We start from the raw sequence: 19,542 nt of genomic DNA, 5'->3' as shown, positions 1-19,542 counted from the left end.
TTAATTTTTAAATGCAAACTGTTAAATTTAAATTGTTTACTAAGTACTTAAAGCAAAATGATTTTTTGAAAGTATCAATTTGTAGACCTATCTTTACCGATTAAATGATTTTTAAACAATTAAAATTTTCTGAAAGTGAATATGTGTATAATGGAAAATTCTGAAGAATTGCCTTCAATGCCGTGATATTTTACTCCCATTTATCTCCTTCAAGATTTCTAAACTATTATCAAAGGATTGGATTAAAATACTCCTCTTGGTTTTTTATTGTGAATTCCAATATTTCAAATTTCCAAAATATTTTTTCAATTTAAAAATATAAAAAATTTTAAACTTTGTTTTGCCATGTACCTTTGTATTATTCATCATTCCCGAATTTTCATTAAAAAATTGGTAAAATATATTATTTAAATTCTGCAAATTTGCATAATATATATTATAAATATATTATATAAATTAAGAAATACATAAATGCTGGAGTACTCTTTCTATTTTTACTGTAAAAACAAATGAAAGTAAAAAAACTACCAAAAATTACCATTTAGCAATAAAAATATACTCTAAAATTTTAAAAATTAAAAAACGACAAATTGCGGAAATAATTTAGTGGCAACAAGCATAAGAATAATTTAAACAAAGGACTTAGCCAAACCGAAAGTCATCATATGTTCGTCACTTTTGCTTTTATTTAAAATTTTTCTTAAATATTTCAGTTAAATTCCTAGATCTCACAAATACAAAAATTTTAAAATCATTTTTTTTGAGCGATTTTGTTGACATTGTCTTATAGTTTAAGAAAAATTGTCTATTACAGTAAGACAGTGTAGAATTAATTATACTATTTTTCTGCGCTTTTAACGCAATTCAGTGATCCCAATGTTTTTGAAATTATTTTATTATCGTAAGCTGAATAATTAAAAATTGATTGAAATAACAGAAAGCTGAATTATTTTCTCTGCGTTAATTCATTTCTCTCAATGAAACTTGTTATATGCATTGATTTTACTTTAAAACCAAACGATAGTTTTTTGGGTTAAATTCAGAACAATCATTTTTCACAGCCGTAATATTTTTCTAGCAGTGATAGCAACAAAAATATGTTACGACTGTTTTCAAAAAGTCAAACGATCAGTGACTAAAAACAACAGGATTGTTTATGCAGCTTCATTAATGTTAGGAAAATTTTCTCAAAAATAGTGATGTTTTATGCTTTGAAATGAGCAAAGACAAAACCGTTATTATGAACAAGAAATCCGATTAAGACCAAAACATGAAGAAAAAAAATATAAAATTTTCCTTTATTAAGAACTAATTTTTATTTTGCATTTCCTTTAGAATGCTAAGCATATTTTCCTATGTTTTTTGTTTCGTGGTTGGTTTTAATTTTGGGAAATTTTTAATGTAAGTGTTGCAAATTTATTTTAATTTAAACAATCAAAAATAACTTTTCTTAAGTTAAAAAAAAACTATTTCATGATAAAATAAACAAAGCCATTACAAACAATTAAATTTCGATAAAAATTTTCCAACTTAAACTTTTTTTTCGATAGCTATATAGCTGTTTAACTAATTCAACAAGTGTTTTTTCATACTATTTCTATTTTTCTACTATTCTCCAACTTTACAGTGACCAATGACTATAAGACCTCTACACTATATAATTATCCTTTGCGTGATAGTAATAGTGTCTTTTTGGCACGAATTTTTCAAAACCTTTGTGAAGATTGGAATTTCTATTGATTTGGTGAAGGATTTAGAGAGATTGGTCTTTTTCTTTCCTACAAAAATTGATGCTGCATATTTGATAAGTGGAAGTAAGAAAATGAAATTTCTTCAGTTAGGTCAATGCCATTTTCGATAGTGTAAGAGATTAAAAAGTGTTTAAATACTAAAAAATTTTCTTTAACTATTAGCTAATAGTGGTCTTTAACAATTACTCTTTTAGCAATTAACAAGCTTGTGGTTAATTAGCATTGTATCATTTGGTTACAAAATGAACTAAACAAGTTTTTTTCTTAAAATAAAACGCTATAAAGCATTTTGTATATGTTTATCATTTTTTTGCAGGACTTACTTCTATTTGTGGGAAAATAGTCAGGACAAAAATAACGAAAAGACGATGAGTATTTGTCAAATATATATAGGCATCTTGTTTTATCTTTGGAAGTTAAAAATAAAAATTGCCTGTTACTAAAAAGTACTTGAAAATACTTGAATATTTAAGTTTTTGACTGCCAGAGTTTCATTCTTTGAAATAAAAAACAATTAAATAGCTTACACCAAACTATTTAAATAAAGTATAAAGGAAATTTTTTATTAGTTTTATCATTATTACGTTTTTGATTTTCCTATATAATTTCATTAGCAAAATTATTGATCAGTAAATGTTAACTTATTTAGAATTCAAATTAATCATTTAAAAAGGCTATCCCACTTAAGACCATAATATCTTATAAATTTGCTACAAATTAAGCCAAGTAAACCTAACTGAGTTCAAATTTAGCCTTTTTCTTACCACAGTCAATGGTATGGCACAACTTGAAATGTAATCAGTTTAAACTTAACGATAACACTTTATCGACATTGTATTGAATTTGGATGACATTATGATGGCAATAAATATAAATGCATAGATTGAATGTTTTAACCTTCTAATCATGTTTAAAAAGTGTAAAAAGTACTCATTTGAAAGTTGGGGACAGTGATTACAGAGGTTTTGAGTGTTGCTCCTATTTGCTTTTCTATTTTATTTTGTATATTAATAACTTCTACATCAATGACGAATCACGGCTAAGGCTTGAAGTCTCTTTCAACGACTATGGTCGGTATGCCACAGAATTTTCATCTCAGTGAGACAACGTGGTTGGTACCAGAGAAGGTAACTACCTGAACATGCACATCGCACTACCTAGAGGACTTTCATCCACTATAAATTAATCGCATCTTGCTTGCGTAAAGGATATGAGCAATTCTCTAGTTGCTTTTTATAAATATTAATTGTGAACAATTTTATTGATTCATGAAGTAATTTTTTTTTGTATCGTTTAATCGTTACAGGGAACAATGGCTGATGAACCAGATGACGATGAATTGGAAGCTTATCTGAGGAGCAGTTTGAGTGACCGTAGACGTAGCCGATGGGGCAGACAGTCTCTTCGCAGGGGATCCTCCCCCTTTCTCACAGAAAGCATGGCTGGCAAACATGGAAGAAGATTGTCATCATTTACAATATCTTCTGGAGAGTAAGTGAAACAATTCTTTTTATTTTATGACCGCCGTTGAGCAACCGACCCAATTTTGAGTTTACGACTACCATTATTCAAACTCGCGGCTTTGTAATTTTGAACCCAATCCAGAAGACAAGGGAACTCATGGATCAAGTATTGGGAAAAATGTGCATTCGTGGCGGATTTTTTAATGGGACCAATCCGTATTTGCGTTACATGGAGAGGAAAGCCATGAGAGCGTCCCACGGTTAGCCTGACGGCAAGGGGACTCTGAACCATTATCCGTCTACTACTAAGGATATTTTACGTCAGCACTATTGTCGGTGCAAACCGGAAGCGGAATTCGCATCGACCAGCCATGGCTAGGATTCGAACCCGGTTCATCTCATTGTAAGGCAAACGCTGTTTTCCCTGAACCACCACAACTCAATTATTGTTATTAAAGTCGGGGAAAATTTGTTAATTTTTTTCGAATCTACAAATTTTTTGATTTATAGTGTTGATTAAATGTCGCCCGGGAAAAGATATTATAATTATTTTTACAAATTATTTAACTTAAAAAATTCCTGAATTGCAAATCAATAATTCAACTGTGTAATCAATAAATAATCAAATAATCAATCACATTTAAATCAGTTCTTTATTTTTTTAATGTTTTTTTTAATTTCATATTTCTTTCTATACTTTTACTACCTACATAAGTTTATATAATTTGGCTTTGCTATTTTGTTACTTTAATAGTAAAATTAATATTTTTATCAGAAAGAATATAAATCTTATTTAATACCTGTACATGTAAATAGGTTTAAAATTAAAATATCTTTCCTTATGGTGAGTACGTGGATGATCAGAAACAAACGGGTCGAAAAATAGTTTATGCGTGTAAGAATTATACAAATAGTCCAAATTACTAATCTTACCGGTCCGCGATGTAACACTAAAATATTTTACAAGTCCTAAGAGCAAATAAAGTTCAGAAATACTGATTTAGAACATTTTAATTAAACTTGACGGAAGCTACAGAGTGTACCGAAAATAATTTCACCTTCAATCTATTACACTAGGCAAAAATTTTTTTTTGTCGCATTTATACAAATACTTGATCTTGCATAATTTTTGTGAGGGGACATCCAATTTGAAATTAGTTTTGCTTCTAAAGCTGCAGTATTTTTTTAAAAGTATTTTTTAAGTCTATTTTTGTTGAAATGTACAAGTTTAAAGACGTCGTGTGTATCAGGGAGTCAGATGCTGCCACAAACTTGTAGGGGAGTTAGGGCACTTCATTAAGACTAAAATCGCGTAGATACCTGTGCCCGGAAATGTCATCGTACGCAACTAGAGGCGCTTCATTATTTGACCTGTTCGCGCCTCTAGTGGCGGATGGCGACATTTCCTGGTTTGGGTTTCCCTGCAGTTTTAATCCTGCAGATGTGCTCTACATCTCCCAGAAGTTTGACGTAACATTTATGCGACTCCCTATTATATATTACGTTTTTAAACTTGTACATTTCGACAAAAAGTAGAATAAAAATGTCTTTAAAAAACGAACATGGTGAGAGAAACCGATTGCGGATTTAAATTCAGTGACATGAAATTTTCCAAGTTCCTATCAAAAATCTCATGCAACGGAAAAAAGTATCCCAGTGTTATCAATGCAAGTTCTCTAATGTCTATTACTCAGTTATGTTAAATTTTTCTTCTCCATAAAACTGAAATGTGTGCTTATTGCTAGAATTATTTGCGTACTTTTATCGATGAAAACACTTCCAATTTAAAAATTCAGTAATGACCTACTCTTGTCTTTATATTTAAAAACAATAATATTTATCATTTGACAAACTATAACAAGCAGCGGACGTAAACAAAAAGTACTTAAACAGTGATTAATCACGCCAAACTTGTCAGCTATGAAAGACGCAGTGAAATAAAATGATCCTTTTATTTATTTTTTGGTGGATGAGACTCAAAAATGGGTCGATCCTTTTGCACATCCCATCTGCTCTATCACGTGCAAGGCCATCAGAGTACTCAAGATTTTCATTTTCCTGTGGGCAACCCTTCTGTTTCCTTCAAATCCGTGGGTGTGGTTCTCAGAGAGGGTGTGCCCCCCAGCATCTCACTACTCGCCTGCACTCTTCATCACCAATAATTCACAGAATGGACCTTGAGATTTCTCGTCCATTTTTTTGAGTCATCATTTCTTTTCTGAAAAAGAATCAGGAAATGATAAACTTGGTTTAAAAGATAAAGCCTGGCTTTGTATGGCTTGCCACCAAAAATTAGAAGACGCGAAAGAATACGAAATCATAAATTGATAAATGATTGTTGATATACATGCATCATGAACAGAAGTGTAGGAAGCGAATTTTGTTTTTTGGAATAAATTGTTTTTGGTCATTCAATTAAATTAGGTCACTCCGTGTATGGTGGATTTAATCTTCATTTACCACGGCTTAAGTGTATGTCGAAATTCGGCAAATGTGGTAAAATTTGGTACTTAATTATGATACCTTAGAGTACGGCATACAAACTATATGTTCGGCTAAATTTACTTTTCAGTTTTTTTATTTTTTACTAAATGTGTGGTTATGAGAACTATAATTTTGAAAGGCGGAATATCCATTAAACCGTTAGCATATTAACGAAAAATAATTACTAAATGTTGTTGTTGTTTTCGTCAGCCATTAAGGCAGAGGGGGTGCAATTGTTCTTGTTTTCCAGTGGCGCCATCTATGACCAAGAATTCTACTTCTGTCACACAAATACGTCACACCCGTTTTATAGGGCGGACCCATCCACACATCCATTCATTTATCCACAGATCACAATTCTGATCTGAGCCAGAGAATGATCGATCTCCAATTCAGTACCCCTAGAGGTATAATTTGTTATGAAAACATGGAGGACTTCGTGACTCGGAAAATTTAAAGTGCAGCAGTCACCATTTACTACATGGGGAGTCTTCAGCCGGCTGGATTCGAACTCCCATTCACACGAGTGTGAGTTCAGCGCCCTGCCAACCAGGCTATCCCGGCACCAAATTACTAAATGAATTATTTGAGTACCGCATGTTTTTGGTTTATTACCAGACTTTTTTCAGAGATTTTTTTACCATACAATGCGGTAGTTTTACCAGAGTTTTTCTCCATGGGTAAGAAACCAAATTTGTAGATGCCTCTCTAACATGCAATATTTGTTAAGGTTATTTTATTTTATTATATTTTAGGATTTTGCGCGTGATTAAAATAAATAAAGTAAAGAAGGGAAACTATATCTACTGTTTTCAAATGCGGATGCAAATTGTAAAATAATAAAAATTTCAAATAATTTTATTTGCGTTACGGAATTTTTTAAATTTTTTTTTTCTCATATCGATTACAATGAATAAATTCTCTTCCAAAATCATAATTACTAATAATGCAAAGTAAATCAGAGAATTAACGTTTTGAAGGAAGATAATTTTTCTGGTAATTTTCAAGTCTAATGATTTTCAAAATTTTTTTTAAGCCTCAATTTAAACTATAACTTATGAAACTAAGAACTTTGCGTTTTTATTGAATTTTGATGAGTTAATTATTTTCTGATATTGATGAGTTATTTATCTCTTCTTAGATAAAAACTAATCTATTCTTTCGTAAATTAAAAGTGCGAAAAGTAAGTAAGCGAAAGTAAATTTTAAAAGTGCTAAAAGTCTCTTTACTTAAACTCAAATAGAAACAATTCTTTTTTTCAATCTATCAGACAAAATGTTTGATTGCTGAAAAACTAAATTAATCAAATATTTTCATTGTTTTGTTGGCGAAAGGGAATGACTTTTAGGTGATGCCATCTGCAATTAAATAAAACTGTTCTGGAACAAACTGATGAAACGAAACACTAATTAATGGAATTCAAACAAAATTGAGGAGTATTCTAATTAGTTTTAGGTAATTTCGAAGTATATCTTTTCTCATGATTAAATTATTGGTGACATTTTAATTTGAGGGATGCATTTAAGTAAATAATTACTTTCGGTGATTGCAGAATTAAAAGAAAAGTTAAATATTTGCTTCATGATTGTTTGTGATCTGAAAATAACATCATGTTAATAAAAAAAAAGATTGTGTAGTACAGCAAGAAAAGTGTTAGGTTCACTATAAAATTGGCTAGTAACCATTGTTTCTATAAATATCAGAATTAATAACTGCTTTAATAACGTGTAATTTATGCAGAGTTAAATATGTATTGCATTTTCGATTCAAAATAAAATTATTAACTTTTGAGCAAATTCCATGTTTAAAAAATGTTTCTTTTTCAAGTTTTTTCACATCCACTGAAAGGTTCTAACACCCTACCTAGAAGTTTTTAACGTCCACTGGTGGGGAGGGGATAGCGGCCACTTCGGAAATCTATGTAAAAGATAGTTTAAACTTCGATCAGAGCTCTGAACTAAGCAAAAATACAACGTTCATCAATCCTTACCAATCCTTACCACCAATTCTTACCTTAGACGGAGAATTTATTGCCAATTTTATCACTAACGCTAAATCGGACTTTCTAGGAGTGTATATAAACAAATTAAAATGAAGAAAGTTATAAAATGGGGACAAAACTAGTAATTAAAAAAATATATAAATTCACTAAAAATATATTAAAAAATCCCTTCTTTGTAAAATACTATATCACAAGCTTATTTTTTCCTAAGATCTTTAAATATAAAAATAACTATTAATATTAAATGGTTAGAGCTTTTTTGTGAAAGTTAAACTTAATCGAAGGATAATTTTTTAGTAGAAGTACTTAAGTCACATTATTTGAACTAAAAGTTTTGGCAATGCTCCCGATTCATTATTGGTATTTTATTAAGGAATTCCCAGCTTATTAAATATTAACTTAAGTTTGTAAAGGTATATTTTCCAGATTTTTTCCGCTTTAAAGTATTTAATAAGTCATGCTTTTTTTTTCATAGAATCACTCATCATACTTTTGTGACAAAATTTTTAGAAATTGATGTTTAAGAAATACTTTTTGTTAGAGATGCAAGAAAATCAAAGTGTTTAATTTAAATTAATTTATGAGAATGCGGGAGATATTTTTATGATTGTAAGCTAGTCATATTTGAACTGGAGATATATTGTTAGCAAACAAACTCAATCAAACAGCAAACTTTTCCGACTTGTTGACACAATTTTGTTTTGAATTTAGGCTTAATTGTTCTATGTTTCCTAAACTAAAAAAATATGACGCAAAATGTAACATTTTTCATAAACTATCCTTCAAATTACTCCGATAAGTTGGCGGTTCTTCTGTTCATCGCTGTTCCTCTTTATGCAGTATCATTCCACATAAAATGTCAACCTTGTATTTAAGCAATGGAATATAAAATTATAAAGTATCGAGTTAATTTTCGTAAAATAAAATTCTACTTTTATCTCGCTCTTTATGATGATCCAATTCTTTGTTAGCTGTAATTTAAAATGCCAATAGAGCACCAATATTTACCCGGCTTGTTAGAATATAATTTTATTTGGAATTTAAGCTTCATTATCCCATTTTCACAAAACTACACAAATGACGACACAGAAAGGAACGTTTTTCATAAACTATTCATAAAGTAACCTCAACTTGAGGAAAAGTTTTTTCATGAGGGAAAGATGGCGGTATTTCATTTATGTTCGTTCATCAGTGTGATCTTATCAGATAATCATCTCATCAAACAATGTCTTCCACATAAAATGTCAATAAGGTATAGAATATAAAGCTATAGAATACAAAATTATAAAATATAGAACTAATTTTCATAAAATTAATTCTACTTTTATAGCATTCTATGGTTTAATATTTTGTTAATTGTAGTATAAAATCCCAATAGAGCACATTTCCATTCTAGTTGATACAGATTTTTTTAAATTTATGCTTCGTAGTTTTATATTAACGTTTTAATATAACTATTCACAATGAAGGTTTATCATAAGCTATTCATAAAATAACCTCGACATGAAAGAACTTTCATAGGAAAACATAGCCGTATTTTATTTATAGTCGTTCATATTTATTCAGTATCGTTCCACCTAAAATCTCAACTTATTATTTCAGGTATAGAATACTATAAAATTATAAAATATCGAATTAATTTTCATAAAATTATTTATAATTCTTTATGGTGACTCAATTTTTCTTAGTTGTAGTTTAAAATCCCAAGCGAGCAGCAATCTTTTTCCAACTTGTTGCCATAATTTTGTTTAGAATTCATGCCTCATAGTTTTATATTCACCAAAAAAAAAAAAAAAAAAAAAAAAANAAGCAAAAAAAAAAAAAAAAAAAAAGAAAAATGATGACGCAATAAGGAACGTTTTTCATAAACTATTCATAAAATATCCTCGACGTGAAGGAACTTTCATAGGAAAACATAGCCGTATTTTATTTATGGTCGTTCATATTTATTCAGTATAGTCCCACGTTAAATCTCAACCTAGTACTTCAGGTATGGAATATAAAATTATAAAATATCGAATTAATTTCAATAAAATTATTTATAATTCTTAATGGTGACTCAATTTTTCTTAGCTGTAGTTTAAAATCCCCAGCAATCCTTTTCTAACTTGTTGCCATAATTTTATTTAGAATTCATGCCTCATAGTTTTATATTCACCAAACTAAAAAAAAAAAAAAAATGATGACGCAATAAGGAACGTTTTTCATAAACTATTCATAAAATAGCCTCGACTTGAAAAGATTTTTCAAAAGGAAAGATGGCGGTATTTCATTTATGGTCGTTCATCTTTATACAGTGTCATCCCACGTAAAATGTCAACACTGTATTCCCAGTATAGTGTTTTCGTCGAAACAAATAAGAGACATCCAATCCACTTAAGTGTTGCTCTAGATGCCACACCTTGTACTATACTGACAGGACCAGGAAAACGCCCACGTGTAGGACCATCAAATTCCAACTATTTTATCCAGAGAAGAGGGAATTCGAGGGGAGGGGGTGTTGTTTCGAAGTTGGATGCCATGTGGTTTTATTGAATATTTTGGCTCTTTTTAGAAAATAGTTAGTCTACATAGCTCGTCAATTTATTATTATTTTTACTTGAAACGAATTATGTTTTTTTTTTCATGTTTGCAGTTGTTATGAAACTTGAAACAAAGTTGTCCCCCAGCATGATTGATTATTTACATTATAATTGAGTTTGCCATTATTATAATTAGCATAATCGTTTAGTCTAATGAAGATTTTTTATATTTTTCTATGAAGAATGACTAACAAATAAGGAATTATCGAAGAAAAAAGTTATTCATACAATTTTATTTCTTAAGATGAAGTTGATTTGTTGAGAAAAAAAAATGATGGTTTTATTGAATATTTAGGCTCTTTGTAGAAAATAGTTAGTCTTCAAAGCTCGCCAATTTATTATTTATTTTATTTGAAACCAATTATGTCTTTTTTTTTACTACGTTTGCCTTTGTTATGAAACTTATAACAAAGTTGTCCTCCAGCAGTTTGATTAATCATTTATTCTGTTATTAAAGTTAGCAATTTCTATAATTATCATAAATGTTTCGTCTAATGAAAATTTGTTTTATTTAAAAAGGGTTAGATTTTTTGCGAATAATGATTATTAAATAAGAAGTTATGAAAAAAAACAGTTATGTATACATTTTAGTTTAGATTAAATTAATTAGTTCAAAAATATTTTTTCACCACGGAAATAAAATCTTTGTAAAATAAGTAATTGCAATTTGCAATTTGTAATATAATATCTAAGTGCAGTTGAGCAAAATTTTTTCTTATCGCAAGTAAGGATTACAAGGAATCGAGTGAATGTAATATTGATTATAAGCACCCATAATTTTGATTGAAATTCCTGTCATGATCAGTGACAATCAGAAACCAGGATTACAAGAAAACGGTTGTTTTGCGAAAGCAACAATGATTATATGCGATTTTCTTTGTAAATAATCATGATTATAATTAATCATGTAATCATGGGACACAATGCTACATGGGACACAATAACTACTTATCCTTATGAGGTCTCAGTTGTATGTTTAGTAAATTATTTATATTCTAATTAATAGTAAATTATTATATTTTATCGAAATAAAATTAAATTTAAGTTCGTTATTACTTTGAAATTATTTATTTAAATTTTAATTGTTATTTCAAGTAATCAATATATATTGTAATAATGGATAACAATTATATAATACAATCAGTAAAGTATACAATTATGCTATTGTAATCATGACTAACGATTAAATGATTACTTTAACTGTCTGTAAACGTACCCTGTAAAAAATTCCGGACACTAATTATGGTAAAAAGTGTCGGCTCTTTTTACCGTAAAATCCATATTAACCGGAATATGCTACGGAACGAAAAATCTGATGTACCGTAATTTTTACAGTAATAATTACCTTAAAACCACTGAACCATTTTAATTAAATAAATATTACTGTAAAAATTGTGGTATAATATTTTACAGTAAAAATAGATTTTACGTTAAAATTGCGGATGATGTCGGTACTTATTATCATAATTTGATCATAGCATAATATCAAAATTTGATTGATTTGGAATTGTTAACAGTGAAGATCATTCGATTACTTGTTAATATAGATCCTATGACTATTTATGATCATTATTCCATTTTTATTTTAAACATTCTATTGATCATGATTATTCGCAACCACGAAAACAAAAGACATTGTAAATTGTGTAACCATGTTTAAAATTAATTGTTATGTAATCACGGTCTGTAATCAATAAAATTTTTGATAGATCATTTGATGGACATCATCAGCAGATTTCAAAAAACTAATTTATAAATGTATGTAGTATTTGCTCTAGATATTAGATATTCCATTTAATAAAGAAGAACCAACTTTAAAGTTATTTTATTGCACCAACTTTGAAAACCTAAATATTGAAAGCTTATTTTTGTTGCCATCGTTACACATCTTTTTTGTAGATATCCAACCCTATATAGGACGTATTAAAAAGTTCAAAATTTAAAAAATTGAGACAGAAAACTCGGTTATTAGAACAATATTTTATTATAAATTGAAACATTCGTTCTAATTTTAGAATTGTTTGAATGTCGATATCTTAAAAGGTGTTTTAGCTTTTTCTTTTTCGTTAAGATATGCCGCAGGTATTTAACAATTTAATGATCATTAAGATACATTTAACAATAAAATGTATTTAACAATGAATAATATATATTTAACAATTCAATAATATAATAAATAAATAATATTTTATTAGAAACGTATTACTTATTTATATGCATAATTATAACAAAATGTTATTACGCATTGTAAATATCATTATATTTTTTAAACATTTACGTTATAGTAAACAAATTTCATTTTTTTAAAAGTTAGTTAATGAAAAATGAGTAGTTTATCTACTGATTTTGTATAGCAAGTAAAATATACGGTTAAAATACAAACCGGTTTGGAAAACCAAATGAAGAAGTTATGACTATGTTTATTAATTGTAAATATAAGTATCCGTAGTGAGCTTGTGAGCAAACTCTAATGCGTTTTTCTCTATAGAGTTAAATAAATTTGGTTAACTCATTGCAAACATAACCAAACATGACAAATAATAAACAAATAATTGCAAACATAAACAAATTGCCTAACTCCTCATATAACAATTTTTAAGTAATTATTATTATTATTATTTTATTTTAATACAGTTTGATGGAATAATCTTAACAAGAAATGTTATAATTTGTTTTTAAATTACTGTTAGAAATCACTAAATTCCTTTAAATTTTATCATGGAATATTTTGAATTTTATGTAACCCGAAAAATTATAAGTTAAATCTCAATCTCACTATTTGTATTAAAATTTTACCAAAAAGAAGTCAACTTACTTAGGAATAAAGAGCGAAATTGTAAGAGTATACTTTGTAGCAAAAATTAGTACACTATTATAACGGAAAAATTAAAAAAGTTCTTTGCTTAATAAAAAATGTATACAGACTAACACAGTTGTAAAAAATAAGTAAGATAGTATAATATTCACCTGGTGTAAAAGGCAAGCAAAGATAATTGGATACAAGAAAATTGCCTACGCCCAGCAATAAATTCAAGATATCATCTTATATGGAATATTAAAAAAGGCCGTATTTTCATGGAAAATAGATTCCACTGTCTTTTGATATATTTATGATTTTGTATACGGTAATTGAATGCAAGATTAAGGAAATATACTATGAATAATTTTGGTTACATATTATATTTGTTTTAAAAAAAATTGTATTTGTCAATAATTTCCAAATTTTTTTTATTGAAAATTAAATTTTAATATTTACGGGTAGAGTTGAAAATTGTTTGTTAAACGGGAAGAAAATAAAAATCATAATTTACGTTTGTAAATGCTTATGTTATAAAAAGTCAGCATATGTGATATATGTAGTGAGTATATTATATATTTTTATAGATTAATGTCTAATACTTTTATGATAAATCATAAATATGCAGATACAATTTAAAACTATTATTTTTTTTAAATACAATAGTAGTTTTAAGTACTTTAGGTTCATTTTACAATGAACATACAAAAAATAAAAAAATAAATAAATAAAAATATTTGAATAAATAAATAAACAAATAAAAATTTATAAAACTCAAAAAAAAGAAAGAATCATTTGATAACTGTAATTGGTCGCAGAAAATTACTAACTTAATTTTTGTTTATTAAAATCAACATTTAGATTCTAAAACAGCTGTTTTTACTTTTTTACTTTTTCTCCATTTTCGATTTCAGATGAAAAATAAAAAATTTATGTAATTGAAAGTATTGAGGTTATATAATGTAAGCCATAGTTTCCCAAAGAGAATGCTTTTTTAAAAAATTTATCTAACTCTTAGGTTGTTTACATGTTTTGAAATAGGTAGTTTACATGTTTTGAAATTGAATTGATTTTTTTTTGTATTAACATGATGCTAAAATAAAAATAAAAAGATAATCACATACCGAAAAATTATCTACGCCAACCATAAATTCTAGATATCATCTTGTACGTGAAATATTTATAAAAGAATATAATAAGGACTCCACTACCTTTTGATACATTGATGATTTTGTATACGTTGATTAAGGGCATATAGCTCGAATAGTTTTAGTTTTGTTTTATTAGTTCAGCAGATACTTTTTTTTATCAGTTTCTAATATTTTTTATGTATCATTTTAATTGAATATCTACGGATAATGTTGAAAGTAGGAAAATGTCTTGAAAAAAATCGAAATAAATTTACAGCACAATACACGAATTAAATTGAATCCAGAGCAGCACAATACACAGAAATATCTTTTGGCCTCCACTTGGAAATCGTGTTGCTTTTTATAAAAAAGTTATCTTGAACAATATAAGAATCAATATTGCCTCAAGCCCTTCAATTTTATTAAAAAAGGTACACAGGCTCGGTGGCTCAGGGGATGGAGCATTCGCCCCTCCAATGACATGACCGAAGCTCAAATCTCAGTGGGGGCTGATTAATATGAATTCTGCTCCCGTCTTGCACCTACCACAATGCTGCCGCTAAATATCCTCAGTGGTGGATGGATCATGCGTTAGAATATCCTTGCTGTTCGACTAACCATGGGGTTTTTTCGTGGTCTTCCTCTCCATGTAACGCAAATGCGGGTTAGTTCCATCAAGAATTCCTCCACAAGGGTAGGTTTGTCCCAATGTTAGATCCAGAGGTTCCCTTGTCTTCTGGGCTGAGTTCAAAATTACAAGGCAACGTATTTGAACACTGATTGCCGTAAACTCAGAATTGGGTTGGCAGTTCAACGGCTATTTTGAAGTATAATAAAAAATGAAATTCACGAATTGTGTATTGTTTTACAACACATACACTGATCGTTGGTGAGCGGGTTGCATAACTTAAATTTTGATTGGTTGCTTTTGATTGATTTTAAAACAGTGCATCATTCTGCTCCCAAGTCTATTGCTGTGATGGATCTTCTTTGTATATGCATGCTTCAACCATTGTTTACAATAGAAAAAAAACTGAAATTAATAACAAATTATTTTTGAATTTTAACTCAGATATTTATAACTTTTTGTATCTAAAAAGACATAAAGTAATAAAAAACAACGTTAAATGAGTTAGAATAGTTATAGTAATTTAACTTAGCTATTTTACAATCTTTAAATTTTTTTGCTATAGAAAAAAACTTGAATACAGATAGGGAACAAATTTAAAACTAAACCCAAGAATTAAAGACACTGGCTAAACTATTTTTTTTTGCATTAAGATGATAACTGTGCAATTTAAGTAAGGAATGTGGATAATGGTTTCTTATTGTCCACATTCAACACAACCGTGTTAACAAATTAGTGCCATTAAAAGCTTTCTGAGTATACTTTTAGGTGCATTATAGAAAAAAATCAACTTTTAATCTAATGATCAGATTTTTACGTACTAGAATTCCTTAATAGTGGCTGAAGGGGGTGATCCAAATGTGTTAATTAATTAGTGCAGACGATATTTTAACTTATGAAATTAGACACAAAACGCTTTTATTCTTCTTTGGTAGCAAGGAATTTTATAATTGACAGTAAGCAAAGTCTCCCAAGAAACTGCACTATTTTTAAAACTGATACTTATTATGTTTTTTATTTTTATTTTTTATTTCTGTAGCGAAACTGCCATATCCATAGAAGAAGAAGAGACTCCGGAAGAGGTGAAGGAAAACATGAGGCTAAATAAACAGATTATAGAAACCATCAAACTACAGCCATGGCGAATGCAGAAAAAATATAAGATACTCAGGTGAACTTAGTTTCTGTATTTAATATCTAATATTAGATAATCTTTACGGGCAATTATAAACGTTGGAATAAGATATTTTTTCAGTGCCTAAAATTAATAGTCCTTGTGCATAAGCTATAATTTAGTGCACGTATGTAAGTTACTGTCACGCGTTCGTTGAAAAAAAAATTTTTTTTTTCATACTGAAGTTGTCATTCAAAGATAGAGTAGAAATAAAGTCATTCTGCTGTCCTTTAAATTTATTTTGGATGGATTTTAGTGTCACTGATTCGGAAATTGCAAATTTTCATGCAATAATCTTCATGTTTTAGTGAAGTGAAGCGTTGGATCATATATTTCAATACTGTGTGATTTTTAAGTTAATTTGATAATTTCATCCTAAATTCCTATGTCTTATAACTTTAATAAATTGAACTCATACTTTCAAGTTAATTGACTAAAAATATGTTTGTTGGTTTAATGAATTGATAAGATTTCCACTTTAAGTTTTCGTACATTATTAATCTATGTTAATTCTACATAATTATTTTTTTCTTTTTATAGGGTAACAAAGACCACGAAACTATATTGTTACAGTCAAAATTTACTTTCCGTTTTAAAAGTATATGTTTTGAGGAAACATATATTTCAACTTAATATCATAAACACATACTAAAAAAATATACTTATCATAAAAAGGATATAAAAAAGCAAAAGAAGAAAAATTTTATAATTTATTTTTACTTTTAAGTGTTTTGAGTAGTATGGTGGGTACTTATTTTTGTCTGTAGATTTCATTTCCACAATTAAAATCAGTTGCTGCTTTCTTGAGTTACCCCATACTGTGGGAAAGCATAAGCCTCCTTGCTTTATTATTTTTTTGTCTTCAATTTATGCATTTGAGAAAACTTTCCTACAAGTAAATATCGAGTGTAACTGTAGGCACAAGATTTATCCCTGTTAACTAGTCACCTAAGTTAATACTCTTGAATTGATGGATTCTGCGATTGTTCCAATGATTCAAGTAAGGAGTCTGATCTTCTGAAGAGAAATGATTGCTGAATCACAATCAAAGAATTTACTGATAATGTGTTTTTGAATTCATCTCTATTCTTTAGTGATTAGTTATTTGACCAAACACAATATAACTTCACTCTAAGCATTTTACTTTCATAGCATGGCGCAGTGAAACATCTAGCTATCAGCAAAGATTAAAAATTAGCCTTGAAATGCACCAAGTATTTTCCCTTTTTTTGTCAAAAACTAAACTGCCATTATCCATTATACACTTATATCCATTTGTGGTATATTGGTGAAGTCCCATTCATTTTCATTTGTGGCATTTTGGTATTCCTTTATTATGTGAAAAAAACTGAACTACAATGACGATGATTAACACGTTTTTATTCTTTTTTGGTATATTGGTGAACTTTCATAATTCTGTGAACAGTTAAACTGTGATGACGCTCATTAACTCGTTTTTATTCCTTTTTGGTATATTGATGAACTTCCATTATTCTGTGACTAAATAAACTGTGATGACGCTCATTTGCTCGTTCTTATTCATCTGTGGCACATTGTTGAGCTTAAATTTTTTCTGTCAGAAATTAAACTGCGATAACGCTCATTACTACGTACTTATTCAGTTGTGTTTTAAGGAATAATTTCCTTTTCTCTGTCAAAAATTAAAGTGCGATGATTCTCATTCGCACTTTTTATTCAACTGCCATATATTGGTGAATAGAAATCTACAAGAATAAAAAAATTTTCGAATAATCATAAAAATTTGAATTCCTAATCACACTTTTCCTACATCATTCTTCAGACAGAAAAATTAGTATAGATTTTTTTTAAAAATTTCGCTAACATTACAGTTCATAAGGTGAAAGAGTTACACTCAATTCACATAAAAAATTATTCAGCTCAGTATTAATCGTTATCAGACTGTATATTTATTTTTATATTTTAAAATTATGAAATTTATAAGGAAACATTTTTCTTTATAGAAATATCAATATCTAATTTTTTCAGGAAAGCGAAAGCGTATGTTCGTAAACATGAAGGAGAACTAGCACAAAGTAAACGATCAAAGGATGTTTTTGCTAAATACACACTTTTATGGAGCAGAGTAAGTTTATGCTTACAATTAATGTTTAGTTTAATTGGAAGAATTTAATCTTAATTAAATCATTGCATGTTTTTTCCATTAAAAACTATATGATCATTTTTCACTATATGAATCAGCAAGGAATGCTCTTTTGATGTTTTATTTTATCCCTTTTAGACTGTCTACTTAAAAAGCTATAACAAAAGCTAGAAAAAAAAATCCCTCCTGGAAATTAGTGGCAGGCTAAATGACATCTGTGACGCTGTTTAATTTATTTTTAAAAATCAAAGTTGGTACAATTAAACAAGAAACATAAAGCTTCAAACAAACACCATCTTTTTATAGTAAATTTTTATTAGATTTGTGATGGCGACAGAAATATTTTACTAAAAAATTTCAATTCAACAGTTAATGCAAAGCATTGCTGTCAATAAATTGATTTTATATATCTTAAATTGTTGTTATCAGAAAACGCATTTTTAAATCGGAGAGTAGTATTCGTCGGATTTCGTTTTTTTTTATAAAAAATTCCTTCTCTAAAAGCTGAAAAAATTGGAAAAATAGTTTCATAAATTTTTTTAGACTTTAAAATTAATTCACCTTTTTAAAGAATTAATTGCCTTCCTCAATCAAAAAGTTCTTAGTACTCAATCTATTAATTCAAAACCAGTAATGGTTAATGGATGGCAGTACTCTATCATTGTGAATGAAGAATATTGCATTTAAAAAGATTTCTAATACTGTGTTGCAAAAAGTTCATATAACATGGAAGCCTATTCGGTGTTCTCACAACTTTAACTCCTAATTTCTTAACTTATAACTTGGCAATATTTTGTCAATCAGTAGAACTGGGAAAGGTAAATTGGACTTGAATTTCGAATGTAGTTGATGTGTGCACATAATTTTTATTTGATTCTGTGATTACCATTCTTGTTTGTGAACGTTATTTTTACACAAATCTTATACATTTTAGGGATTGAATAGATTCAAAAGAGAAGTAGCCAATTTTATGGTCATGCTGACGCCTTGGGAGATGAGAATTAAAAGAATAGAGAGTGAGTTCCCTAAAATCACTTTAATCTATATTGAACTGACACAAAAATACCATCATGTATTTCAACGATCTATGATGTTTGTATTGATGTATGCAAATTTGTATCGGGGATGAAACTTTGAAATTAGAGCATATGCTAGCTTATTCAATATTATAGTAATTACAAAAATAGCTAAAAAGCAGCACCGCATATAGGAAATTTTATAATATTAAAAGCTTTGACTGTAGTTTTGCATCAATACCTACCTACCTACCTGACAGCCTGCCTGCCTGCCTATCCAGATAGATATGGAGGTCCCGTCGTGGACTGATCGCTAAAACACGGTTCCCAGCAGATCACCGAAGTCAAGCATCACTGGCTGCGGTCAGTGTGATTTATTTTAAGTTCTAAAAT

General features: G+C 28.7%; 1 protein-coding gene across 1 annotated transcript in view; it reads left to right on the top strand.

The window, feature by feature from the left end:
• Window positions 1-19,542, top strand: part of LOC107447363 (transmembrane channel-like protein 2) — a 72,084-nt gene that overhangs the window by 6,258 nt on the left and 46,284 nt on the right. Inside the window, exons 2-5 of the mRNA XM_016062251.3 lie at window positions 3,058-3,242; window positions 15,877-16,008; window positions 18,019-18,115; window positions 19,068-19,149. Coding sequence (XP_015917737.1) covers window positions 3,064-3,242; window positions 15,877-16,008; window positions 18,019-18,115; window positions 19,068-19,149 — 490 coding nt within the window. The 5' untranslated portion in view covers window positions 3,058-3,063. The remainder of the gene's footprint in view (window positions 1-3,057; window positions 3,243-15,876; window positions 16,009-18,018; window positions 18,116-19,067; window positions 19,150-19,542) is intronic.

This window comes from Parasteatoda tepidariorum, chromosome 8 (assembly GCF_043381705.1).
Source record: "Parasteatoda tepidariorum isolate YZ-2023 chromosome 8, CAS_Ptep_4.0, whole genome shotgun sequence".
NCBI lineage: Eukaryota > Metazoa > Arthropoda > Arachnida > Araneae > Theridiidae > Parasteatoda > Parasteatoda tepidariorum.
Note: the sequence above shows the minus strand (reverse complement) of the source record. Positions and strands in the feature narration are given on the sequence as shown.